The 26914-nt window shown below is 38.5% G+C and overlaps 1 protein-coding gene across 1 annotated transcript in view; it reads right to left on the minus strand.

Moving 5' to 3' along the window:
- RAB18 (RAB18, member RAS oncogene family) overlaps positions 1 to 16078 on the minus strand; it is a 33436-nt gene extending 17358 nt beyond the window's left edge. Inside the window, exons 1-2 of the mRNA XM_034987225.1 lie at positions 15904 to 16078; positions 10320 to 10375 (exon numbers count right to left, since the gene is read on the minus strand). Of these exons, the coding sequence (XP_034843116.1) occupies positions 10320 to 10375; positions 15904 to 15971 (124 nt within the window). The 5' untranslated portion in view covers positions 15972 to 16078. The remainder of the gene's footprint in view (positions 1 to 10319; positions 10376 to 15903) is intronic.
- Positions 16079 to 26914: the final 10836 nt, after the last annotated feature.

The raw sequence follows: 26914 nt of genomic DNA on the forward strand, positions 1-26914 counted from the left end.
AATGAAATTCTGAGATATGCTACAACATGTATGAACCTTGATCACATTAAGCTAAGTGAAATAAGATACTCACAAAAGGGCAAATATACTGTATGATTCCACCTATGAGGTATCTAAAACAGGCAAATTCATAAAAACAGAAGATAGAATAAAGGTTACCACAGGCTGAGGGGAAAGTGGAGTGAAAGCTATTGCTTAATTGGTACAGAGTTCCTGTGTGAGGTGATGAGAAAGTTCTGAAAACAGATAGTGGTGATTGTTGCAAAACAATGCAAATGTACTTATTGCCACTGAACTGTTAACTTAAAAATGATTAAAATGGTAAATTTTATGTTTATTTTACCACAATAAAAAATAAATAGATAACTGGAGAGTCCTGCGTCTATTAAAGAAATTGAATCTATGGTTAAAAACCTTTCCATGAAAAAAATTCCAGGCCCAGAGTGAATTCTACTGAACATTTAAATAATAATCCATTCTAAACAAACTCCTCCAGGAACGTGAAGACGAGTGAATACTTTCTTAGTCACTCTATGAGTTATACATTACCCTGATACCAAAACCAAAGACATTATAATTAAAAGCTATAGACTAATATCCTTCATGATTACATATGAAAATCCTAAACAAAATTTTATCATAACTAATACAAATATGTATAAGAGAACAACACATCACAACATTCATTGTTGGGGTTATCCTAAATAATGAAAAAATCAATGGGACTTTATTAGACTAAAAAAGAAACTTCATATGATCATCAACAAATGCAGGAAATGCACTTAACAAAATCCAACATGCATTCCTGATAAAACCTCTCAGCAAATTAGAAACAGAAGGGAAATTTCTCAACCTGATAAAGGGCATCTATGAAAAACATACAGCTAACATCACGCTTAATGGTAAAAAACTGAGTATTTTTCCCCTTCATATCAGGAACAAAAGATGGATATATCAGCCCTCTTCACTTTTTTTAAGACTTTTTTTTTTTTTTTTTTTTTTAAAGCCAGGGCAATAAGACAAGAAATAAAAAGAACCCAGATTGGAAAGAAAAAATGTAGAAATTCAATGGAATCTACAGAATTTAAAAAAAAAAAAGCTCCCGGAACTAATTAGCAAGTTTAGCAAGGTTGGAGGATACAAACTAAACGTTTAAAAAAATCTATTATATTTCTATATATCAGCAATGAACAAAGGATTCTTCTATTTAAATAACATTTTTAAATAAAAATCTATTAAATATTTAGGGCTAAATCTGACAAAAGATGTAAAAGACATGTAACCACTCTGAAAGAAATTTTGAAAGACCAAAATAAATGGAGACACATAATTTGTTCTGTGATTGTTAAGACTCAATATTGTTAAAAGGTCAGTTCTCCCCAAATTGATCTATATAGTCAATGCAACCCCTATAAAAATCCTAGCAGGCTTTTATTTTTAAATCAACGAATGGATTCTAAAATTCATGGGGAAACACAAAAAATTAGAGCCAAAATAATTTTGAAAAAGGTAACAAAATTGGTAGACTAACAATATATGACTTCCAGGCCTACTATAAAGCTATAGAAATCAAGACAGTGAAGCATTCTGACATAGACAAATAGATTAATGGGCTAGAATAGAGTCCAGAAATAGACTCACCATATATAAACAACTAAGTTTTTACAAAGGTGCAAAAGCTATGCAGTACAGAAAGGACAGTCTTCTCAACAAATAGTTTTAGAATATATAAGGAAAAAAAAAAGGAAAAGAACAGAACTTCAATTCATATGCTTTATACTGTATCCAAAAATGAATCAGACCTAATATAACACATGAAACCATACAACTTCTAGAGAAAAACATAAAGAAAAATCATTGCAACCCTCTGTTAAGCAAAAGATGTAACACTGAAACCATCATTAATAAGAAAAAATTGATAAACTGGATTTCATCAAAATAAAAAACTTCTGCTTTTAGAAATAAGCTGTTAAGAGAATGACAAGAGGAGCCACAGTCTAAGAAAATATCAGCAAAGTATATATCATGTAATAAGGGGTTCATATGCAGAATATATAAAGAACTCTCAAAATTCAACAATAAGAAAAAACAAAAAATGAACAAAAGATTTATACACTTCACACACACACACTCAAAATACAGTCAACAAACAGCAAATAAGAACTTTAAAGACACTCAACATCACTGGTCATTAGACAATGCAAATTAAACCAATGAGACTACCAACACATACATACCTATTAGAATGGTTAAAATTTTAAAGTCTGATCGTGCTAAGTATAACAGGTGAGGATGTGGAAACAGGAACTTTTTTTTTTATTCTTATGTTAATCCCCATACATTACATCATTAGTTTTTGATGTAGTGTTCCATGATTCATTGTTTGTGCATAACACCCAGTGCTCCATGCAGAATGTGCCCTCCTCAATACCCACCACCAGGCTAACCCATCCTCCCACCCCCCTCCCCTCTAGAACCCTCAGTTTGTTTTTCAGAGTCTATCGTCTCTCATGGTTCGTCTACCCCTCCGATTTCCCCCGCTTCATTCTTCCCCTCCCGCTACCTTCTTCTTCTTTTTTTTTTTTTCTTAACATATATTGCATTATTTGTTTCAGAGGTACAGATCTGAGATTCAACAGTCTTGCACAATTCACAGCGCTTACCAGAGCACACACCCTCCCCAGTGTCCATCACCCAGTCACCCCATCCCTCCCACCCCTCCCCCCACTCCAACAACACTCAGTTTGTTTCCTGCGATTAAGAATTCCTCATATCAGTGAGATCATATGATACATGTCTTTCTCGAAACAGGAACTTTTATATACCATTAGTGGAAATGTAAAATGATACAATCACTTTACTAAAAAATGGATGGAATATTTTCCAAACTTAAACATGCATTTTCCATATGATCCAGTAATCCTATTACTGGGTATTTACTCTAAAGAAATAAAAATTAATATTCACATAAAATCCTGTACCTAAATGTTTATACAGGTCTATTCATAACCACCAAAAACTGAAAACAATCCAATGTCCTATAATAAGTGGATGGATAAATCAACTCTGAAACATCCACACAATGGAATATAACCCAGCAATAAAAAGAAAGAAACTACTGGCATGCAAGAGCTTGGATACAGCTCAAAGGCATTATGCTAAGTGAAAAAAAAGTCTGAAAAGTTTACATAATATATTCCATTTATAGGACATTCTCAAAAAGATAAAATTATAGTGATGAAGACTAACCAGTGGCTGCCAGAGGCTAGAGGCAGGGGAAAAGTATGACTAAAAAGACACTAGTTTTTTAGAATGATGGAACTGCTTAATATCCTTACTGTGGTAATGATTAAATGACTATATACATTTGTATAATACATGTTAAAATTCAAAAAACTGAATACCAAAATGAGGGCAATTTTACTGTAATTGGTAATTAAAAAAAAACAAAACCACACTATCTACTCATATGCTAGGAATATAACAGACCAAAAATATTTTCTAAAAGAATAAATTACCAGAGAACATGTATTATAAAATTTCTGCTTCTTTCTGATTTACGATTTACGTTGCTACTAAGTCCAAGACTGATTTTGTAAAATTGTTCCATGGGCTTTTGAAGTAATGAGTTCTTCCCTCAAAAGATGTATTGATTGGGGCGCCTCGATGGCCCAGTCAGTTAAGCTACCAACTCTTGGTTTCGGCTCAGGTCGTGATCTCAGAGTCATGGGATTCCAGCCTTGCGTTAGACTCTGCACCCAGCACAGAGTCTACTTAAGACTCTCTCTCCCTCTCCCTCTGCCCCTCCCACCCCCCTACCCCACCCCACCCCCGGGATCTCTCTCAATTAAATAAATAAATCTTACCAAAAAAAAAAAAATTTGTTGATTGAGGGGCACCTGGCTGGCTCTGTCAGTAGAGCATGCAACTCCTGATCTTGGGATGGTAAATTCAAGCCCCATGGTGGGTGTAGGGATTATTTAAAATCTTTAAAAAAAAAAAAAAATTGTTGATTGTGTTATTCTATTTCCCTACGGTCTCATTTGTGATTTTTGGATCTATTTAATTATGAAAGAGATATAACAAATCTCCTAATATAACTGTATTTTCATCAAATTCTCTTGCGTTTTGAACAGGTTTTGCTCTTATATATACCATCTATGTTTGGTGACTACTTGTTATGACTGTTAGAGCTACTTTATTAATTAGTTGGGCCTTTCATTATTACATACTATCTTATTTCATTATATCCAGTGTGTTAATCTTAAATTCTACTTAAAATCACATTATATTACCACCTCTGCTTTTATATTGTTTGCTTGCATTTGCCTGGCCCATCCCTTTATTTTCAACCTTTCATTATTTGTTTTTAAGTACTCCTCAATTCCATCTGACAATATGAGTTATTAGAATTGGACCTATTCACATTTAATTAACTGATATATTTTAATTCTGTTACTTCCTTCTTATGTTTAACATTTTTGACATTGTGTTCAAATCTGTGTTTGATCCTTTTTATTTCTGTATTACTATGTTGTGATTGAAAGAATACCAAGTTAGAAGTTAGGAGGCAGGGTTTAGTCTCAGGTCTCTTCCTGAGGTCTAGCTAGGCAGGAGCTTAACCTCTTTAAGTCAGTCTCCCCCTTCTCATCAAGGAATATAAAAATTCCTGCTTTACCTGCTAGTTATTTTGGGGGGAGGGAGGGTGGAAAACATCGGGGTAAGGGGACATCAGGAGGGATACTATAAAAGCTTTAAGGATCCAACAGAGAAACAATTATGAGGACCTAGATCCCCAAATTTGAGTTTACAAACTTTAAAAGTATCAACAATAAAATGAGGTAAGTGCTCTGCTACCTCAGAGGATAGAGTAAATATGTTTTAAGAGTTGAGAAGGAGGGGAAGCTGGGGGTGAAAAAAGATGTACAAAACCTTATGAAGATTAAAGTCTCAGAGATGAAGAATAACCTGGGAAGCCAGGGCTTTTTGTGATGACTACTTAAAGGGAGACAAACAGTAAGATGGTTTTATGGCAGAAAGTAATAGCAAGATAAAAAATGTGTGGAGAGGAAAGAGGGGTGTGGAGAAAGGTCTTGTCAGAAGCGGGCTGAATTCCAAGACTCCCAAGTTGGCTTCTGCTGATGGACATGGGGCTGGCAAAGGGTTGGATGGTCTTATTCCAAACTAATATCATTAATCAATAAATAAGAAATTAAATGACAACAAAACAGCTTGGAAATTAAGAAACACATTCCTAAATCAAAAATTTCAAATGTTCAAAGAAAGCTAAACTGAAAATTCAAACTATCCAGAGAGCAATGAAAAAGAAACACACCCTACCAAAACCTATGGGGCACAGTAAACTTGTTCTTAGAGGACATCTTTATTAAAGAGTAAGGACTAAAAAGAAGGGAACTTAATACTACTCTTAAAAAACTAACAAAATAAACTAAAAGAAAAGTAGGAAGGAGAGAAGGAAAAAATGAAGCAATTTCTCAAACAATTAAATAAATATATTCCTCAGGACGTCAGAGTGGCTCAGTGGGTTAAGTGTCCAACTCTTGATTTCAACTCAGGTCATTGATTCAGGGTTGTGAGATAAAGCCCTGTGTCAGGCTCTGCACTGAGCATGGAGCCTGCCTGAGATTCTCTCCCTCTCCCTCTGCTCCTCCCTCCACTTGCACGTGCGCACTCTCTCTCTCTCTGGAATAAATAAATAAAATTTTTTTTTAAAAAAAGCAGAGAACTCATTTTAAATTTTAATTTAAATAAATTTTCTAATTTTTTATTTGAAAAAGTTTTACTCAAAGCACTCTTTACATTCAAAGGTCACCTAAAACAAGGTAAATTAAAAAATAAAAAACTTTAAAAAATAAAAAATAAAAACTTTAACATGAAGCAAATTTTGCCTATTTAATTAGATTATATAAAATTAGTGTAACTAATTTCTACAAGGATCTAATCTCCATGCTTAAATTTCAATCAGTTCTATCTATGCAGCTAATAAGTACCATCATAAGGCCTTGCCATAATCCAAACACCCCCTTGCAGCAAACAAACAAAAAACCTGGTCAAAATATTCTTAAAATTTTGTGTGTATTTATTTTTATGTCAGAAATATTAAATATTTGTTTTCTCATTCTAATTCTGAGATTCAAATATACATATGCTGAATCTCCTTTTCTGTTTTCCACATCATTTTTTAATTTTTTTTAAGATTTTATCTATTTGACAGAGACAGCGAGAGAGGGAACACAACAAGCAGGGGGAGTGGGAAAGGGGGAGCAGGCTTCCCGCCAAGCAGGGAGCCCAATGAGAGGCTTGATTCCAGGACCCTGGGACCATGACCTGAGCCAAAGGCAGACGCTTAAGGACTGAGCCACCCAGGCACCCCCCACATCATTTTTTCTAATGTGTTTTAAACATTTTTATTCATTTTGGCAAATTTTACCCACTTTTTTTTCTAGCTTCTATTGTCCTTCATTTTGTTTTCCACAGTCTCTACTGTCCCTTGTGATCCTTCTAATTTCGCCCTTATTTCAGTGACGGTTTTATTTTCTTAACCTTATTTTTCTTTCTGCTCAATTAGCTGACACTGCATTTTCTCATGCAGTCACACTATCTCTTCCTGACCTCTTTTATCACTGCTTTGTGCTCTCAGTGGTAAATATTTCCAAAATGTGTTTTAAATTCATAGCAAAACAGCTGGGCATGATTTTCATCTACTTTATAGAAGTACTTTTTCTGTTGAGTATTCATCTGTCCTTTGTTTTTCTGCTACTTTCTTCCTTTTTGATTCTTGAGTGGTAGGAAGTAGTGCTTAACTGAAATCCTTTTGATAATTCATCTTTAAAGGAGGTGAGGTTTTTTTGGACAAGCTATCTGTAAGAGATTCGTGCAGAAGGCTATAGTGGTTCCAGTTCCTGACCAGCAAAACTTTGTCTTGATTCAAGGTTTTATATGAGAATCATTTAGGTTTTTTGTTTGTTTGTTTACTTTTCAACAGCCAATGGAGATAGGCAGCCTTGAGGTTTTCACAATGCAAAGACATCTCTTCCCCTACTGATACAGAGAAAGACAAATGTAAAAATGGCTTGTTTGGGGCGCCTGGGTGGCTCAGACGGTTAAGCGTCTGCCTTCGGCTCAGGTCATGATCCCAGGGTCCTGGGATCGAGTCCCGCATCGGGCTCCCTGCTCCTTGGGAGCCTGCTTCTCCCTCTGCTTCTCTCTCTGTCTGTCTCTCATGAATAAATAAATAAAATCTTTAAAAAAAAAAAAAATGGCTTGTTTGTGTGATTCTTTGTTTGGCTTCACCTTCCCAACTTCTTAGTATCAAACCCAGGTGCAGGGAAACTTCTGCCATTAGCTTAAAAAAAACCCATTTTACTTTCGCAAACAAGGGATTTAGGCTTTGCATCTCAGGGTGGGCCGCTCAGGTTCATGAAGCTTCCCTTGCTGGCTCCAAGCTCTGCAGCTATGGCATTCTCACTCTATTTCTTCCCACATACAGTCTGCTTAGACTCACTGCTCTTGGCAGCCATTCCACCTATTCTGTGGCCTGGGGTTTTTAGCTTTCTTCTAGTTTAGTGGAATATGGGGTTTGTGTTTTAGTTTTTCCCTCCCCCCTTTGTTGTCATTCTGGCTAACTGCCAGAAAGCAAAAGAAGAAAACCCAACTTTATTGTACCATCCTCAGGTTCAAAATCCAACAGTTACGTTAAAAGAATATTTTATATAAGATAGAAACTTGAGTGTCTCACTATATTACTGAAAAGATAAAAGTGTGCTTTCCTTACTATCCTACCGGTAAAATACCTAATTTTCCACAAAACACTAATTATTACAAGGTCATTAGCAACTGAACTAATTGTTTTATTTTAAAAGTTCGTGTTTATATTAGTTATAACCTAAGGCAGAAAATAATCTGATACCTAAATGTAAAAGATACTTTTCAAGACCCAGAGCCCATTTGGGGAACAAATTATGTACATCAACAGTATGCCACAATCTTAGTATTTATTCTTAAAGTGGACAAAGCCTTTTTAATAATGAAGACAATATATAATTTGTCATTGTCCAACTCTCCAGATTCCATTTGGGCTTGAAATGAAGACAAATAGCTTTATATTATATATTGATCATTCCCTTAGTAAAATTTTAACTCTAGGGCGCCTGGGTGGCTCAGTTGGTTAAGCGACTGCCTTCGGCTCAGGTCATGATCCTGGAGTCCCAGGATCGAGTCCCGCATCGGGCTCCCTGCTCGGCAGGGAGTCTGCTTCTCCCTCTGACCCTCCCCCCTCTCATGTGCTCTCTGTCTCTCTCATTCTCTCTCTCTCAAATAAATAAATAAAATCTTTAAAAAAAAAATTTTTAACTCTAGACAAATTCATTTTCCTTCCAGTTACTACTCTTCTACCCCTTGCTATCCATTGCTAGGCATGTACTGAGTGAAATGAAGTTTTACTACTAATTTTTTAAAGAACAAATAATATATCAAAGCCAAATTAAAATGGATTTTAAATTACTAGTGTTTTAAATGACTCCTTTTCACACACATAAATGTAAATCTGTAAATGTTAATAGGCCACACAAATGTTAAGTAATGCCTGGTATAACTTATTAAACATTTAGAGGCACTATGAATTCATATTGAATTCCTTGCAGAATTCTAAGTAAGAAATGTAGATGGAATTTGAAAAATCACTGTTTGACAACCACCAAAGTTAGAATGATAGGATGACACTTTAAAGAAATTTGGCATATATCACCTTAAGTAACCAAAGTTCCATCACCAATAATGGTACAAATATATGGTACAAAATACACACCATGCTCTTGAGAAGCATTTTGTGGAATTCCTGCCAAAAATGCATAACCTGAATCTAACCACTAAGACACATTAGACAGATGCAACTGAAGGATATTCTATACTATAACTGACCTGGTATGTACTCTTCAAAAATGTCAAGGCCATGAAAGACGAAGAACTGCCCATATTAAGACACTGAAGAGAAATGACAACTAAACTCAGTTGTGATCCTGGACTGCATCCTGGACCAGAAACAATTTTTTTTTCTTTCACTAAATAAGACATTAGGGGGACAATTAATGAAATCTATCTGTATACAGTAGAATTGTATCCATGTACATTCAGGAAATACACATTAAAGTATTTAGAGGTTAATCTCTGCAATTTTACTATCAATTCAAAAAAACAAGAACACTGTGTGTGTGTGTGTGTGTGTGTGTGTATATAGAGAGCATGATAAAGCGTATATGATAAATATTAACATTTGGGGACATACAAGAATTCTTGTACTATTTTTACAACTTTTCTCTAAGTATGAAATTATTTAACATTTGAAAAAAAGAAAAAAACAAAAAACAAATCACACACACAATAAATGCGAAAACAAACCCAGTTAAGAGAAACTCTTTATTTTCCCTAATAATAATGCTAGGATCATATTTACTACATTCTACTCAACAGATCATGAAATTTTAGAGCTGTAAGGAAAACAGATTATCTCTCACCAAAACTCCTCCATTTATAGGTGAAAACAGTGAAGTTAAAGGACTTCCTGAAGATCTAGACAACTGGTTCAAGGCAGAGTCAAGACTACTATCCTGCTCTGACTCAGCTCTTTCACAATGCAAGCTGTCTCTTGATACCTTTGTATTGTCATCTACTCCCTAAACATGTGATACACACGCTAAATAGCTCAATCTTCTCATATATTCTAGTAAGCTAATGTGGCAAACCACTTTTAGGCAAACTAAATTTCATTTTAAAGAGGCATTTAGGCATTACTGCTAATAATCTTTAATAACTAATATCAATAAACATGTGAGTTCAGAATATATGCAGGATACTGTAGCAAATGCTAAAAATGCAAAATTAACACACTCTACTATTAGGTGATACTGTTAGGTCCATGATGATAGACACTAAGTCTATATAATTCATCATTATAGCCCCACCCTTAGGAGAGTGCCTGACATACAATAAATATTCAGATAATTGTATGCTGCTAAATAAAAGACAATCCATAGTACAAGAAAGAAATGTATGTACAGATAATCATAATATCCACAGTGTTAACCAAGTGCCATGAAACAACAAGTAAGTTATTTTTGCTTGGTGAGATCTACAAAGGCTCCAGAAATTTAATGAAGCCAAAGTTAAGCCTTGAAAGAAAAAGAATTCAACAGACATGGAAACAATGGGGTGGTAGATGGAGGGTAGAAGGAACTAGATAAAACAGACTGAAGGCAAGAAAATACGTGGCATTTCTATTGAATTTTTAAACATAGGCTTACCTATCGTTGCTGCAAGTTCTGGATCAAAAGTATCATCTGTGAACCTCAAGAGCAGGCTAAAAGAAATGTTAAAAAGACAGATTAGAAATTTGTCTTTTTTCCTAACCATTTGGCAAATGTTCAGGATTATTATATTTTGTCACAAAGTAGACACAGATAATGGGCGCCTGAGTGGCTCAGTCGTGATCCCAGAGTTCTGGGATCGAGCCCCATCTCGGGCTCCCTGCTAGGCAGGGAGTCTACTTCTCCCTCTGCCCCTCACCCTGTTCGTGCTTGTTCTCTCGCTCTCTCTCTCAAATAAAATCTAAAAAAAAAGAGCCTACTTTAAAAAAAAAATTAGACACAGGTAAGAATAGCTGATGTAGGTCTGCTCCCACAAATATTGCCCCACTGCAGGTATATATGGAGGAATTAAATTATTGGAAAGGCAATAAAAGAACCCCAAGAGCAAAGCAGTTTACTTAATATATTCCCCATGCTCCCCTACACAATTCCCAAGTGTGAAAAGATTTGGGCTTGGTTATGGTTTTGGTAACCATAAAGGTACGTCCTTGTGAGAAAATAGTATCAGCAACATGTCATACTGTGATGTGGACAAAAAGGGGCGAATAAGTCTCTTGGAATGCAACAAATTAATTTTTTGTTTAAATCTGATGTGTACTACACTCTGAATTCAAGTAAAACAGAAAGCTGTGAAAATCTATCATTTGGTAACAAGTAGTAAGTAGTAGGACTACTACCTAAGCAGGAAGAAAACATATAGTAAAAAGTGAAGGTAGATCACATGATAGCCAGAATAGGTATACTCTAGCAAATGCTAGGTAGGGTGTATGAAATCAAGTAGGCAATAGGGAGTTACTGAAAGCTTTTTTTAAAAAGAATGGCAAGAACTGCTCTACATTTTGAAAAGTTAATGCCAGCAAAAAAAATGCAAGAAAATTAACCGAAGACAACTGCCATGGTTATGGTGAGAGATAAGGAGGACTAAACCTAAGAAATAGTAAAGAAACTAGAAAGAGATGAAATAATAGCAAAAGATACCACATGAGTAGGAATTTAAGAAACAAGGCAGAGGATCATAGGGGAGGAGAGGAAAAAATGAAACAAGAAACCAGAGAGGGAGACAAACCATAAGAGACTCAATCATAGGAAACAAACTGAATGAGGGTTGCTGACAGAAGTGGGGTAGAGGGATGGGGTGACTGGGTGATGGACACTGGGGAAGGTATGTGTTGTAAAGAGCACTGGGTGTTATAGAAGACTGATGAATCACAGACCTGTACCCCTGAAACAAATAATACATTATATGTTAATTAACTGAATTTGAATTTTTTAAAAAAAGACACCATATGAATAATCTAAGATTTTATATCTCCCCGAATTATTTATTTAATATAAGGCAGAAGTGTCAATTATTAGAAACTCTTCAAAAATATAATCTAAGCTTTTGTTAAAGCCCTAGATTTATAAAATTAATCAATCTTCCTTCACATTATCTCCTACAATAGGATAAGACTGTTCTATCGATCAACCTGTATGCATTAATAAAATCAAAGAAGGGCGCCTGGGTGGCTCAGTCGTTAAGCGGCTGCCTTCAGCTCAGGTCATGATCCCAGGGTCCTGGGATCGAGCCCCGCATCGGGCTCCCTGCTTGCGGGAAGCCTGCTTCTCCCTCTCCCACTCCCCCTGCTTGTGTTCCCTCTCTCGCTGTGTCTCTCTCTGTCAAATAAATAAAATCTTTAAAAATAAATAAATAAATAAATAAAATCAAGGAAATAGCTATCAGATGTCTGAAATGCAAAAAAAATTTACAAATATTTCTGTAGGTTGTAATTACTGTTGCTAGAGATTTTTTTCCCCCAGAGTATACTGCAACACATAACGGCCTTTTGGTATTCAAAATCCGGCGTCATTAACTGTATTTGAAGGATTAACTCTCCCTTTCTTGGTTTTGCTTTCTTGTGTTTACCATGAAACCAGCACCACAAAAGTGAAATAAACAGTAGATTTTCCACGTAACACTGTACCCTCTTGACTATAACTTTGCTTATTCCAACGTGAGTCAGGTGACAGCACTAACAAGAATCTTGAAAGACTGCACTTATAAAAATTTTCTTCTCTCCCCAACAGTAGGTTTTTAAATTAATAAAAGTAAAAATTTCACTAAAAATTTAGTTACTCATATTTTAAGAATGGAAAAGGTATGTATCCATACTTGGTCACCACACTAAATATTATTACATAAAAGAAACTTGTAGAGTAGTAGTGGCAGTAGTAATAATAATACCAGAATAATACAAATAATAACAATGGTATTGGCTATTATTTATTGAACATCAACAATTTGCCAGACACTTGAGCCAGCGGTTCTTCTTACATAATTGCTAATCCTTACGATAATCCTTGTCATTAAAGGTACTTTGTCAGGAAAGCCAGGGAACTGATAAAGTACAAAGCAACAAATTTTAATACGGGCTCTGAATATAAGCAGATCTTAGCCAGGGGTACACCGTTAGCTGGAAATGTATTCTCAACTCTATGTTATGCTTTTTTCTAGGCAGAGAGACTTTTAGACTTTTAAAGACTTAGACCTTTTAAAGACTCCACAACCAGAAAATGATTAAGAACCAATGCTCTAAAGGATGTATATTTAAGCGTTCGTATTTTCAAAGCCAAAGCAACAAAATACTCTCCATGCAGAGCTATAGATGGAAGGAGTAACTACCACCATATCATTTAAAGGAAAGCAAATTTATAATAAACAGTGTGATCATAAATAGTCTGCATTTCTTAATTTACAAATGAAATTGGCTAAAAAGGATGGGGACACAGAGACACAGGAGGGACAGCAATTTAGGTAACAGAAGATCTCTATAATCCCTCCCAGTTTCTGAAACACTTTGCTACTTCTTTACTTCACTATGGCTAGCCACAGAATCAAAGCATCTCATACACTTAACATTAGATAGGGTTTGAGGGATTTCTATTCCAACCTCATTTTTCAAATAAGAAATGAAGACCTAGAGTGTTCAAGTATCACACACAAGGTCACAGAGTGGCAGCACCAGTTTCATAATCCTGATCTCCTGGCTGCTACCACACATGCTCATCACACTCCAACAGTCTGAAATAAACTGGAAAAATAACCCACTAATTTGAATTACTTAAGATGTCCTTTGTCGGGACGCCTGGGTGGCTCAGTCGTTAAGCGTCTGCCTTCGGCTCAGGTCATGATCTCAGGGTCCTGAGATCAAGCCCCGCATCGGGCTCTCTGCTCAGTGGGAAGCCTGCTTCTCCCTCTCCCCCACTTGTATTCCCTCTCTCGCTGTCTCTCTGTCAAATACATAAAAATCTTAAAAAAAAAAAAAAAAAGATGTCCTTTGTCATGCAACAATACAAGTGGTATTTCACTTCCATTAACTCTAGATCTGTAAAGAAACAAACTTATTGGTCAGAACAACCCTTAAAGATTATATCCATGACAAATGTTTTTGTACTAACTCAGCTTTAAAAGAATAGGCTTCTATCTTAGTAGAGTCATTTAATTCTCATCGTATCCAGAAAGAATAAGTGTTCAAGGTTGTTTTCCATAGCAAAGAACATGCACCAATAACGTATGTCTAGCTAGAAAAATAAGCCAACTTTCTCCCTAAACACAATCCTTTCTTGAAAGAGGTAGTTAAATGTGTTAAAATTTTGCAGTGAGCAGCTGAAAATTCACCATTAAGTACTGAGAAAAGTTTGGATCAAATTAAATCCAAACAAGTTTGTCTGAAGGGAGGGAACTAAGGAAACCAATAAATCCACCTAACTGATTTTACACTAGAGGAAGAACCTCAATTACATAAACACTCTAGTTAACCTTCCAGAAAATTTTAACACAGCTTAACTGGTCATCCATCCACTACCTTTAGGAAAATGTTGCCAACCAAACTTGTATTGGGTTGAACCACATGAAATGACATTCAACCATTTTTGACTTCAAAATCAGCAATTTCATATGCCTTAACCTAAGTGAGGGTCACATCTCAAGAAAAAAAGACCACAAGGCTATAGAAGTCCTATTAAGACAATGTTCAATATATTAACTTTTTAACCCTCAAATATAATAGTGATCATGAAAAGTACTTTATTCAGTCCTTTATTTTTTTAAGGTTTTATTTATTTCTTTGAGAGAGAGAGAGCTCAAGCCAGGGGAGGGGCAGAGAAGCAGACTCCCCGCTGAGCAGGGAGCCCAACGCAGGGCCAAATGCAGGCCTCTGCGATCATGAAACGCCAGGATCATGGACTGAGCAGACGGCAGATGCTTGACCAACTAAGCCATCCAGGCGCCCTATTCAGTCCTTTAAATAATGCATACATATACACACATCCACACCACCCATACTATTTTGCTAGCCCACAGTGTTTCATTAATTTATTCCTTGTTATGTGCAAATCCCTCACTCCAATATATACTGAGTACACTAAGTGAGAAAAACTAGAAAATATATTGTCATACTTTAAAAATATATAAAACTGCAGAACGTATTACAGAATAAAATTTCAAATCCTTAAGCATCTAAAAAAGTATAACTTGATGAAGTGATCTGGAGATAAGTTTATCAGCAGGCATAGCTAAAATATGAAATTACTTACAGCTCCTGGAACTGGAATATTGTTTAAAAATCAAGACAGCCTAGAATATAACCTAGTGATAATAATAATAATAATAATGAGATGGCAAGAATAACTTGACCTGGAGAACTCTGTTCTAAGGCTTGGAGGAAATCACAACCCGCTTGCAACACCCACTGAGCATCACTGTTCTTACCCGAAACTCAACTCGAACCACTGTCAACTATCATTTTCCCTCAAAAAAGGTCAAGAAAGAAAACACAAAATACTAATTTGTTCTTTCACCTCTATATGATGTGGCAGCATGCGAAGGAACAATTACACTCGATTCTCAAAGAATAAAGTCCACAGCTTAAACACCAGCATCTCAGACTCAAGTGAATTACTCAAGTAGTCAGAAGACCAAAGAGTTCTTTCACAGCTGACTCAGAAGAAAACAGAGAAGCGGCAAAGGGGTGCACCAAAATAGGCCAGGAATGTGACCCAAGGCGTCACGAAACTTCCCGTGTGGAACGCGACGTATTCAGAGAAAGCCTGACAGAAAAACCAAAGTGCTGAAGTTACAACTCAACTCGCGGGGTGACAGTGAGCCTGAACCCCAGGGGCCGAGTCCGGGCTTCGCTCTCGGCCAGACTCGGGCCCAAACCCGCCCGCCACGCCCTAGGCTCCTCGGCAGCAAACCCGCCCGCCGAGCGGCGGCCCTCAGAATTGGTTTTTATTTGGGACAGAGGGGAAACGTATCCAGACAAGGCGGGCCTGCCACGGACCCACAACACGGCGGGGGTGGGGGGAGGCAGGGGCTGCAGGACCGCGCGGCCGAGAGGCCGGGGAGAACGAGCGGGGCCCGGCCCCAGCCCGGCCCGCACCAGCCGCCGCCTTTACCGTTCCCGACGCGGCCCAGCAGACAGCGGCCACGGAGGCAGAAAGGGCCCCGCCGCCGTCGTCACCGCCGGCAGACCCGTCTCACCTGGACTTGCCCACGCCACTCTCGCCGATGATGAGGATCTTCAGGGTGGTCAGCACGTCCTCGTCCATCCTGACCCCGCTCCGCTCTGAGCCCAACTGACCACCCCAGTCCGGTTCTCAACCCTTCCCCGGAGGAGGCGCCCGCGCATGCGCAGCGCTGCGCGTCTGCCACCTTCCTTTCTCCCCGGGTGTTTAGGTTGCAGAAGCCTCGGTCGCCCCAGTTCCGCCTTGAGGAAACTGCGTCTGCGCAAACTCAGAATCCCAGGCGTCTTTCCGGAGCGCTTATTCATCCTCTGCGCAAGCGCAGATGGGAAGAACCGCGTGTGATTTCACCCTTTTGTAGACTGTTGCTCCTCCTCTGCCCTAACCTACCCCTCCTTCAGTGGTGTACTTGGGAAAGGGCTGAGTTGGCAGGGCATGAGGCTCTTTTATTTCAGCAGCTGCTCGTAACAGCTGCATTGCAATAGGAAAAGCTTGTGCTCGAAGGCAGGTATCTTAAATTTAGGTCCCAACCCCACCTGATGAGGGATAGAAGCAGAAAAATGTTCTTTAGCCCAAAAGGCAGACCTGCAGCCTGCATAGTTTTAATAAGGTTCAAATATGTGCTGCTTGCTGTAGTCTCATGACTGCCTGTATATCTCACTGATAGTTAATATTGAACCGAATAATAAACACCAGAGAAATCTTGTGAAAGTAGTTTTAGGAGTAGAAATAGGTAGAAAAGATTTATGATCTAATACTCTCTGCACATCTCTCCTCCCCCTTAAGCACTAAGCATATAACCACCAGCATCGTACAACAAAAAGTACAGCCCTTTCTGCTCAGGGGTCCTGTCCCCGTGCTACCTAAATAAACTTATTAAGTTGCACCATACAACTCCTCAAGAATTCTCTCTTGACTGTTGTGCTCAGGGACCCCACACCATACCATATAACTGCTTTACATTACCTAGCCTTCTGAGCCTATTTCCCAACTCACAGTAAAAGGCAATAATACTTCTTAGAATAATACCGACTAAACTCAAGCGCTCTATAAAAGGTGCGATCGGGTATTATTAACTCCCTGGATTAGCTTCTGTTAGGTTCAAGAGTTGTACCCTTCACACGCCAGTTCACTGTGAAAGAGAGATGTAAATGTCAGGTGGATCAGGTGCATGCAAACCTCTGTTGGTGCAACTTCAAACCGACTACTGCTCCTCGTAAGAACTGCTACACCGTAACTGCAGGAATTTTATGTACATGCTTTGTCTTCTTCACTAAACTGCAAATATTAGTGAAGGTACCAAACCTCATATATAATGTTTAGCAGAGTTCCTGGTACATGGCAGACACTAAATGAATATTAGCTCTCAGATCTTATTTTCTTATACTTGCAGCTAATGCCAGATACAATAGATATCTGATTAAAGAATATATATTAATAGAATTTAGAATAAATTTTAAAAACTCATTTTTTCAAATACCTAGAAAAGCTTTTCTGCCAGACAACCAAATGGCTCCCTCATGTCCTTCAGGTCTTTGCTGGAATGTTGCCTTTGCTCAAATGATCCCTTCTCTGTCCCTACTACTGAAATTTGCAAATCCTTTCAACAATCCCTATACCTCTTTGCATTATTCTTCTACATAGTACTTACCATGCTCCTGTATACTATATATTTTACTATTTTGTTGACTGTGTAATCTTCCCCAACAGAAGGGAAGCTCCATGAAGGCAATTTTTGTCTGTTTTGTTCATTGTTATATCCTCTGCCTCTAAAGCAGTTACTGGCATAGAATATGTGCTAAATAAATATTTGTTTTTTTTTAAAAGGTTTATTTATTTATTTGAGAGAGAAGAGCATATGCATGAGTGAGTGGGGGTGGTGTAGAGGGACAGGAGGGGAGGGAGAGAGAGAATCCCAAGCAGACTCTGTGCTGAGCACCGAGCCCGACACAAGGCTCAGTCTCACGACCACGAGATCATGACCCTCATGAGCCAAAACCAAGAGTCCCACAGTCGACTGACTGAGCCACCCAGGTGCCCCTAAATATACTTGTTGAATGAATTAACTGAATGAACATTCTTGAGCCCATTCCTAACTTTGGAAGATAGTATCAACCAGGCAACCTCAACCTCTCATAAAATAGCCCTTGAAACCTCAGTCGACTCTATCCTGCCTACTTTTGACTATGGTATCAAGAGTTTATTTCTGAGGCTCACAGTATTGTCAAGCTCTCCGGCTCTGGGGCAGTGATTCTACACATAGAGTCCCCAGATCCCTAGAGTTCCCTCTCAGGGAGTCTGCAAAATAGTCAAACTATTTTCATAATTATTTGAGATGTTATTTACTTTTTTTCACTCTTGTTCTCTCATGATAATACAGTGGAATTTTTCAGAGGCTACACATAATGTGTGAGAGCAAAACAGATTGAAGGTAGAACCAGATATGAGAATCCAGCTGTTTTCTATTAAGCCAGACATTAAAGAGATTTGCCAAAATGTAAAGTAATGCCACTCTTCTGTAAGTTTTTTGTTTTAAAATAGTTACTTTTATAAACATATTAACTAGTACCAAATAGGTTTATTATTTGTTAATTAATTGTTTAAAGTTTTGTTTTAATTTCTAATAGAGTAAATGTTAATAGATGTAGCCACAAAACCAGCTCTTTTGAGTCCTCAATAATTTGTAAGAGTATACAATCATTTATACAACCAAAAAGGTTGAGAACTGCTGCCCTGTAGTATTCACACCAAGATAAAAACAAAAAACCTTCTCATAAATAACAGGCCTGGATTTACTGATATTGTATGTAACATTGTTGACCTACTTAGGCAACACCATGTTTTCTTAGATATCCTCCTACCTCTGGGCCACTTTTCAGGGTTTTTTTTTTTTAATAACATCCTGTTGCTCGTCTTTTAAACATTTTTGTTCCTTGGGTTTTAGTCTGATTTTATCTACTTACTTTACACACATTTCTACTCTACACTACTCTACACACACACTGTCTTCTAGGACCTATACGGCTTCCTTATCCCACTGCTTGGAGTAGTCCCAAAGTTATATCTCTGGCCGAGATTTGTCTCCTGAGGTTTAGGTCAAGGTACATAACTGCCAAGACATCTCCACATGGGTATGCCCAGGTGCAGAATGCCAAGCTAAACATGCCTGACACCAACCGCATTATCTTCTCCTCCATACTAGCTTTTTCTCCTGATTTTCTTCTTATGGCATGGCATTAGCATCCGTCTAACTCTCTCTCTCTCACTCCCTACACCCACTTAGTCCTCGCAGTTCTACCTTAAGCATCCCTGAAATTTATCCACTTTTTTCATCTCTACCACCACTGCTATGATTAGGTCATCATCAACTTTTTGCTGGATTACCTACCATTTTCAGCAGCCCAATTGGCCTGCCTGCCTCCACTCTCCTGTCCCCTCAGGCTCTTCTCTACACTGCACGCAACGTGGTATTCCCAAAATGTGAATCTAATGTAGTCACCCGGTCTTCAGTCCACTGCTCACTGTCCTCACAAGTGTTTATTATCTTATCATAAGCCCTGATTATCCCTCCAACTTCATCTCTTGCTTTCCCATGCCTCGTACTCTGTGTTCCAGCCAAATTAAACTCTCTCCATATTTTCAATGAACCAAGTTTTGCTTGTCTCCAGGACCCTGCACATGTCGTTCCTTCTGCCTGGAGTGATCTTCTGTCCCCCATTCCCCACCCCATCCCTGCACATACACTCACGCGCACTGTCACGTGGGCAACTCCTACTCATCCTCCGTGTTCCTGTTTTGGGGTCCCTTTCTCTGGGATGACTTCCATGGCCTCCCACGTCAGCGTTACATGTTCTTCTTACGTGTTCTGATAGTACCTATGCATTTATCACGATGTGTACTCCACAGTATTATAATTGTGTTGAACTACTTGTTCCCCAGTCAGAATGTGCGCTTCTGGAAAGCGGAACTGACTGCTGTCCTTCATTGTTCCGTCTCCAACATCTAGTGTAATGTCTAGCATAGAGGCCTCGAGTAGTTGCTCCCAAAAAAAATTATCAATATAAAAACCCCAAGTCAACCTCAGGAAATTGGAATGATGTAAATCTGCTTGTTTTTTTATATAAGTTGGGATGTCTCTTAAATCTCTATCTTGAATATGAGGGGGAAACCTCAGTAACTCTTTTCTTTTTTTTTTTTTAAAGACTTCATTTATTCATTTGAGACACAGAGATACAGAGAGAGAGAGAGCATGAGTAGGGAGAGAGGCAGAGGGAGAAGGAGAAGTAGGCTCCCCACTGAACCGGGAGCCCAATGTGGGGCTCGATCCCAGGACTCTGGGATCCTGACCTGAGCCGAAGGCAGATGCTTAACCATCTGAGCCACCCAGGCGCCGCGAAACCTCAATAACTCTTAATGCACAACCATTACCAGGTACTGCTAGAAAGGAAGGAGGCATTCGTGCACAGATAAGGCAATGTAGCATTTTTGTGTGTGTGCTAAATGATCGATACAGACAATACATGCTCCAGAAAGTCAGACCAGAGCAAATGGACAGTGAAGCTTAGAACAACCAGAAAAGGCTTCACAAAGAAAGCAGGACATGACAAAGTATGTCCAGTACAAGGAAGGGAGCAACACTTCAGGCAGAATGAATGCAATGTAAACAAAGGCATTGGGATGATAGGTAAATATAATATTTTAGGTGGATAAATCTGGCTATGTATAGGAAGTATTCAGGAAAGGGTGGGAATATAGTGGTGGCAAGGGGCCTAGAAATGGAAAGCTCTCTACAAAAGACACAAGGGATAATTGCACGGGGCAATTGGTGAAAGGCAAGGAGAAGAAAAGGAAGAGAAAAATATCAAGCATTTCTCTAATATTTTAAGCCTTAGTACCACCCATAAGAAGGAAAATTCCTGAAAGAAAGGGGGAGGAAAATGAGTTAGGTTTCAACCATGTGGAATTTTATATGAAGGTGGGCTTTGGACACAAAACTTTTCCAAACTCTTTAGAACTGTGGTTCTGAAATTCAGGGCAGATACCAAGACACCAAAACAGAATGATCAGGTCAATGACATTCTTAACCAATGATTTGGGCTGGGTGCTCTGTTCCACACATACACTATTACGCTTAAATCCCTGGAAAAAAGAATCCTTCTTGCTTAGGCTTCAGACATACCTTATTTGGTTCCATACATTAGTATTAATTCTTTCTGCCATATTAAAAAATATATAATCAGTTCAATCAAAGGCAAGATGCTTAAGACCTGAAGCTTGAGATGACCTATGAGCAGGCCCAGTATGGAGGAAGAGACTGTAAGTAAGAAACCACTCGGAAGTGTGATGGGGAAGGCCTCCGGAGTCTGTGCTGATCACAACATGCCCCCACCAGTGGCCCCAGGAAGGGACAACGGGAGAGGAAAAAGACCACATTCAGGCCATTGACTTTTCTGCATCTTTTTGCTATGCCTCTCAGCATCAGGGTGAAAAGAATAGAAATGCCGCCTGCAGAACTTGCACACTCTAACAGGCACCGACATGTGCATTGTAACTCATGGCTTGTACAAGGCTGCTGCATCCAAGTACAACAGGCCTTTGTGGCTGGAGTTCAGGTGCTACTGGTGCAGAGCCACAGATCATTCCCCCCACCCCCAGCCCCCAAGTTCCCTTTGCCCCTGGCTGAGCAGAGTTTCTGAAAACAACCCCACCTTCTGGGTATCTCCTGTCTCCATTGATATGCACCAGAGCTTTGGTCTGCAGCCCTAGGATGAGAGGGGTCAGGGTCAAGAGCTGGAGTAACCATATTAGGCTTTCTTTCCCCCTCATTCTTTTTTTTTAAATTTTTAAATTTTTTTAAATTTAAATTCAGTTAATTAACATATGATGTATTATTTGTTTCAGGGGTACAGGTCTATATGATTCATCAGTCTTATATAATACCCAGTGCTCAGTACAACACATACCCTCCCCAATGTCCATCACCCAGCTACCCTATCCCTCCCACCCCCATCCCCACCAGCAACCCTCAGTTTGTTTCCTAAGATTAGGAGTCTCTTATGGTTTGTCTCCCTCTCTGGTTTTATCTTGTTTCATTTTTTTTCCTCTCTTCCCCTATGATCCTCTGCCTTGTTTCTTAAATTCCACATATCAGTGAGATCATATGATAATTGGCTTTCTCTGATTGACTTATTTTGCTTATCATAACACCCTGTAGTTCCATCCATGTCGTTGTATATTAGGCTTTGTAGCTAGACACAAGCAGGGCTGTCTCAGGGCCCAGGAGACAGGGTAGCTGAGACTGAGAAGAGGACCATTGTGCAGTTATTCTCCATTGGACCCCAGACCCATTATAACCTATACAATACCACTTCCTACCAAGGAATTCATTGGCAGCAGGCTCATGAAGGCCCTTGGACTTCACTGGTGCTATCATCATACCCTACCACCCAGAAGCAGCTGGTCTATGGAATAGCTGAAGGCAGGCTCAGTTGAGATGCAAGCATGAGGATAATATCCTGTGGGGCTGGAGTGCTGTCCTTTAGGATACAGTAAAAACTTGGAACTTGCAACCTATAAAGGATGCTGTTTTTCTCATAGAACTCATAATCCACAGAGAGCATCTGACTTCCCAGGTCTAGATTACCTGCGATAGTCCCAGCTCTCACTGGACTCCAATACCATTATCGCCTGCCTCTTACCCTTCAGGTCTAGAGTAGAAAAGACTTCCCACTACATTAATCTCCGAGTTCCTCCATTGTTGGTTGTCCTAACGTGACCATGTTACTGTAAATAGTCCCTTGATGATAGTTTCTTGAGACACCTGAGTTAGATTCTGTTCCTTGCTGGAATCTTGACCGATGTAGCCATTCTCTTCACCAATTAACTGAAGTAAGCATTTAATGGTATTCCCATTTTATAGTTAAAGAAATTGAGTCAAGGGCACCTGGGTGGCTCAGTCGGTTAAGCAGCTGCCTTCAGCTCATGTCATGATCTCAGGTCCTGTGATCAAGCCCCGTGTTGGGCTCCCTGCTCAGCAGGGTGTCTGCTTCTCTCTCTCCCTCTCTCTCTCTGCCCTCCCCCTGCTCGCGCTCTCTCTCGCTCTCTCCTGCACTCTCTCTCAAATAAATAACTAAAATCTTTTTAAAAAGAAAGAAAAGAAATTGAGTCACAGAGTTGAAGTGATTTGCCCTAGGTCATAAGTCAGGGGATGAAAATTGAATCAGGATTACATCTCCTAATATACTTCCATTACTCCATATCATAGAATCACCATAAACATGTACAGTTTAGCTAAACCTGGACAGGTTTATTTCCTCAACCACCAGTACCCAGTGGTATAGGAAAGGAAGCCCTAACTCGTCCAGTTATTTACAGTTTTGTCTCTTAGCCAAAAGAAGAGAAATTTACTTTTGGGAACACTGATTAAATGGATAGGAGTTCTGTGCTATTCAAGTATTTGCATGAAGCTCATTTTCACTACTGACTAGAATGTTTTAGATATTTCATGTTGATGATGACATTTTCAGTTCAAAACTCCAAGTGAGCATTCTGATATTTGAACATGGGGTGGAGTGGATAAACAACAATTCAAGGTGGGCTGTAGATTTTCGTGAAGCCATATTAAGTGAATAGCTAATATTTAGAGTGAATGATAAAAGGACCATGATGTCAATAGCCAACAACTTAAATTACCAAAAGCCAGGAAGAGATAAGCTAACAACGGACCTCAAAAGAAAATATAGTGTTAGAGGTATGGTGTTTTATTATAAAGTTAGTTGTGAGCTATTAATCAATGTAGTCTGAGGATCTAAAACCTAGATAAACCTGGTATGGATATACCTGAAAGTCTATAGTTTTCTTTGTACTATCTTTGTCAAGTTTGGGTTTGCTGGCTTCCTAAAATGAGTTAGAGAATGGCCTATATTTTAATATCTAGAAGAGTGTGGAGAATTGACCTAAATTCAATTTATTTTTTTTTTTAAGATTTTAGTTATTTATTTAAGAGAGAGTGAGAGAGAGAGCACTGAGCAGGGAGCCCGACATGGGGCTCAATCCCAGGACCCCAACATCATGACCTGAGCCGAAGGGAGACACTTAACTGAGCCACCCAGGCACCCCAACCTAAATTCAATTTAAACTTACGTCTTCCTTAAATATTTGGTAGACTTCACCAGTGAAACCCTCTAGGCCTGGTGGTTTATTTTTGAGAAGATTATTTATTATTGACTTAATTTATTTAGATATTGGGTAGAATTAGTGTTACTTCTTCTTTACTTATCTGGTAGAATTTACCAGTAAAACTGTTTGAGGTTAGAGATTTTCAAAAGAATTTTAACTGAGAATTAATTATTTTGAATAATTATATATATATAACCATATACATACAGTTTTATATATATATACCTGAAAGCAGACACTTTGACCAGTGCCTTTTGAGCTTTGGAATTTCTGGCCCTCTAGTCTACTCAGAGGGCTAGATCCATTGAGTAACAAAGGATATGTCAAGGGCTCAAACTTCAACAGATATCTTTCATTAGTATATTTAAAACATAATGATTTATTTTAGGATATGCCATTCATAATCCTTGATACACATAGAAAGCATTGTCAGGGCTTGTCCCATACTGTTTTCAGCCAAGTTATATTGTCTGTTAAAGGAGTATCCACTTAGGAATAGGCTGCCTGCCCTCACCCACCAATGATGAGCCAGCCCTGCACCACCTCAAAATCTCTCGCCCTGTTGCTCTCATCTAAGTATGCTTATGTTAAGTATGTCTATAGCTCCAGAATACCAAGAAGCGTTGACAGATATACAACATGGCAATCTGGGCCCCTACCTGACTCTCTACTACCTGGAGGACTCAAGGCTTCCCTATTCTTGGTGCTACAGTATCAGTACCCTATGGGTGTCAAGCCAGCTGGCTGGAACCTGCTTCCGGCTTCATTCCTGCCAGCCTCATTTCCTGGGTGCTGGATCTTGTTCTTTTTCTCTAGTTCTGAGGTAATTCTTAGAACGACCCGCCTCTGTTATCTACTACTCCCATTGTCCCCATTCCAGAGCAAGCTCGTGCCCTCGTCCTTTAGATCAGGTTCTCTTTGCTCATGAACTGGACTGGATCTGTCCACTTTTGTTAGTTTTGGTTTTTTATGGGTAGAACATTTCCCCCACCTTCTATCTATGATACTTTTTATATCTGCTTTCTCCCTTTATGCATTGACTAGCATTTCATAAAAAAATTAAGTAATAGTGATAATGAACACCATTTTTTCTTGTTCCTAATTTTAATGGGAATACCTATAGAGTTTCACCTATTGTTTGTTATTTCTCACAACTTATCAATGCAATGTATTATATTAATGAATTTTATTATATTATTCCATGCTAAGATAAATCTTGATTGATTTTAGCAAATTATTCCTTTATATGCTGTTCAGTTATATTTTCTGGCATATTATTTATGAGTTTGCATATATAAATATATTCCTCAGTGAGACTGAGATATATTTTCCTATAAGTCACTTTTACTTAGAAATGGGCAAGCACAGCAGACATCGTTCTAAGATAATCATAGATATACCATTCTTTGTGGAAGGGCTTATTGTGGTATATATGTTTCTTTTTACCCTAAATCTAACTCCCCTTCTTGTCAGACATTCTCCTAATTTCCTTGGGAAACTCATCTTTTAATATCATTTGAGAGAAGCTGATCTCTTGTCTCATCAGTCTTAGGGGGTGGCTCATAACTGAGGCCTAGTTCTCTAGCTCACTTTAGGGACTACACTCCCTAGTCAAAATGATTTAATTCATGGATGGGCACATGATTCAATGGGATGAAATTCTAGGACTCTTACTAAAACTGTCAGGAGAGAGAAGTCCATTTTACAAGAGATGCTGAAAAGTTAGGACATGGGCCTGAAGCTCCTGGGAGCTCTCTAACTATCATGAATAAGAACTTGAACAGAGCCCAGAGGGAAGAAGGTAGAGCCATGATACAGGGACAGAGAGCTCCTAACACCACCACTTGAGCCTCTGAATTAAGCCAGACTCACAAATGCTCACAAATCTTTCTCTTATATGAGCCAGTAGATTCCCTTTTTAAAGAAAGTTATGAATTATTTTATTTTTTTTATTAATTTTTTTGAGAGAGAAAGAGAGAGCGAGCATGGGCGAGGGGCACAGGGAGAGGGAGAGAGAGAATCTCAAGCAGGTTCCACACCTAGCACGGAGCCTGACACGGGGGTTGATCTCATGACCCTGAGATCACGACCTGAGCAGAAATCAAGAGTCAGGCACTTAACTGACTGAGCCACCCAGGTGTCCCAATTATGAATTATTTTAAACGCACAGATGAGAGTAGAGAATAATATAATGAACATCAGTTTTATCAAATATGTTAAGCATCATAATTTAGGTGTTCTCCATGTAAAGCATTAAACATTGCAGATTTGAGACAACCTGTGTGCTCCCACCAGATCCCAATTCCAACCCAGAGATAATTACTGTCATAAATTTAGTGTTTATCATGCCCAACATGACATTATATTTTTACTACCTAGTTATGTATCCTTAAACCTGGTTTACAGATTTTTTAACTTTATACTTTATCAAATTACACAGGTACTCGATGCAACTGGCATTTCATTCAGTGTTGTTTTAGATATTTACCTATGTTGTGAGACATCACTATAGTTCATTTAAAGTGCAATATTCTAAATTCCATAAAACTATGTATTCACCATTCTCTCTCTGATGTTTCCAGTATTTGGCTAGTATACCTTCTTTCCCCTTAAGCTAGGCTGAGTATGCATTTCCCTTACTTGCCAACCAAAGGGCCCTGACTGACCCATTCAAGAAACCTCTAAAAGTACCCCATAGACATCTCTCTCTCCAAGGTGCCTAAAATCCCAACTATCAGCATCAATCTTGGTTAAGGCATTGCTTTTGGAAAACTCTCATAAACTAAAGGTATTTTCCAAGAAGAACCAAAGATGAACTCATGACATTTTGCATAGAACATGGAACTGTTCCT

Source organism: Mirounga leonina, unplaced genomic scaffold, assembly GCF_011800145.1.
Source record: "Mirounga leonina isolate KUSES-001 unplaced genomic scaffold, KU_Mleo_1.0 Mir_413, whole genome shotgun sequence".
In the NCBI taxonomy this organism is placed as follows: Eukaryota; Metazoa; Chordata; class Mammalia; order Carnivora; family Phocidae; genus Mirounga; species Mirounga leonina.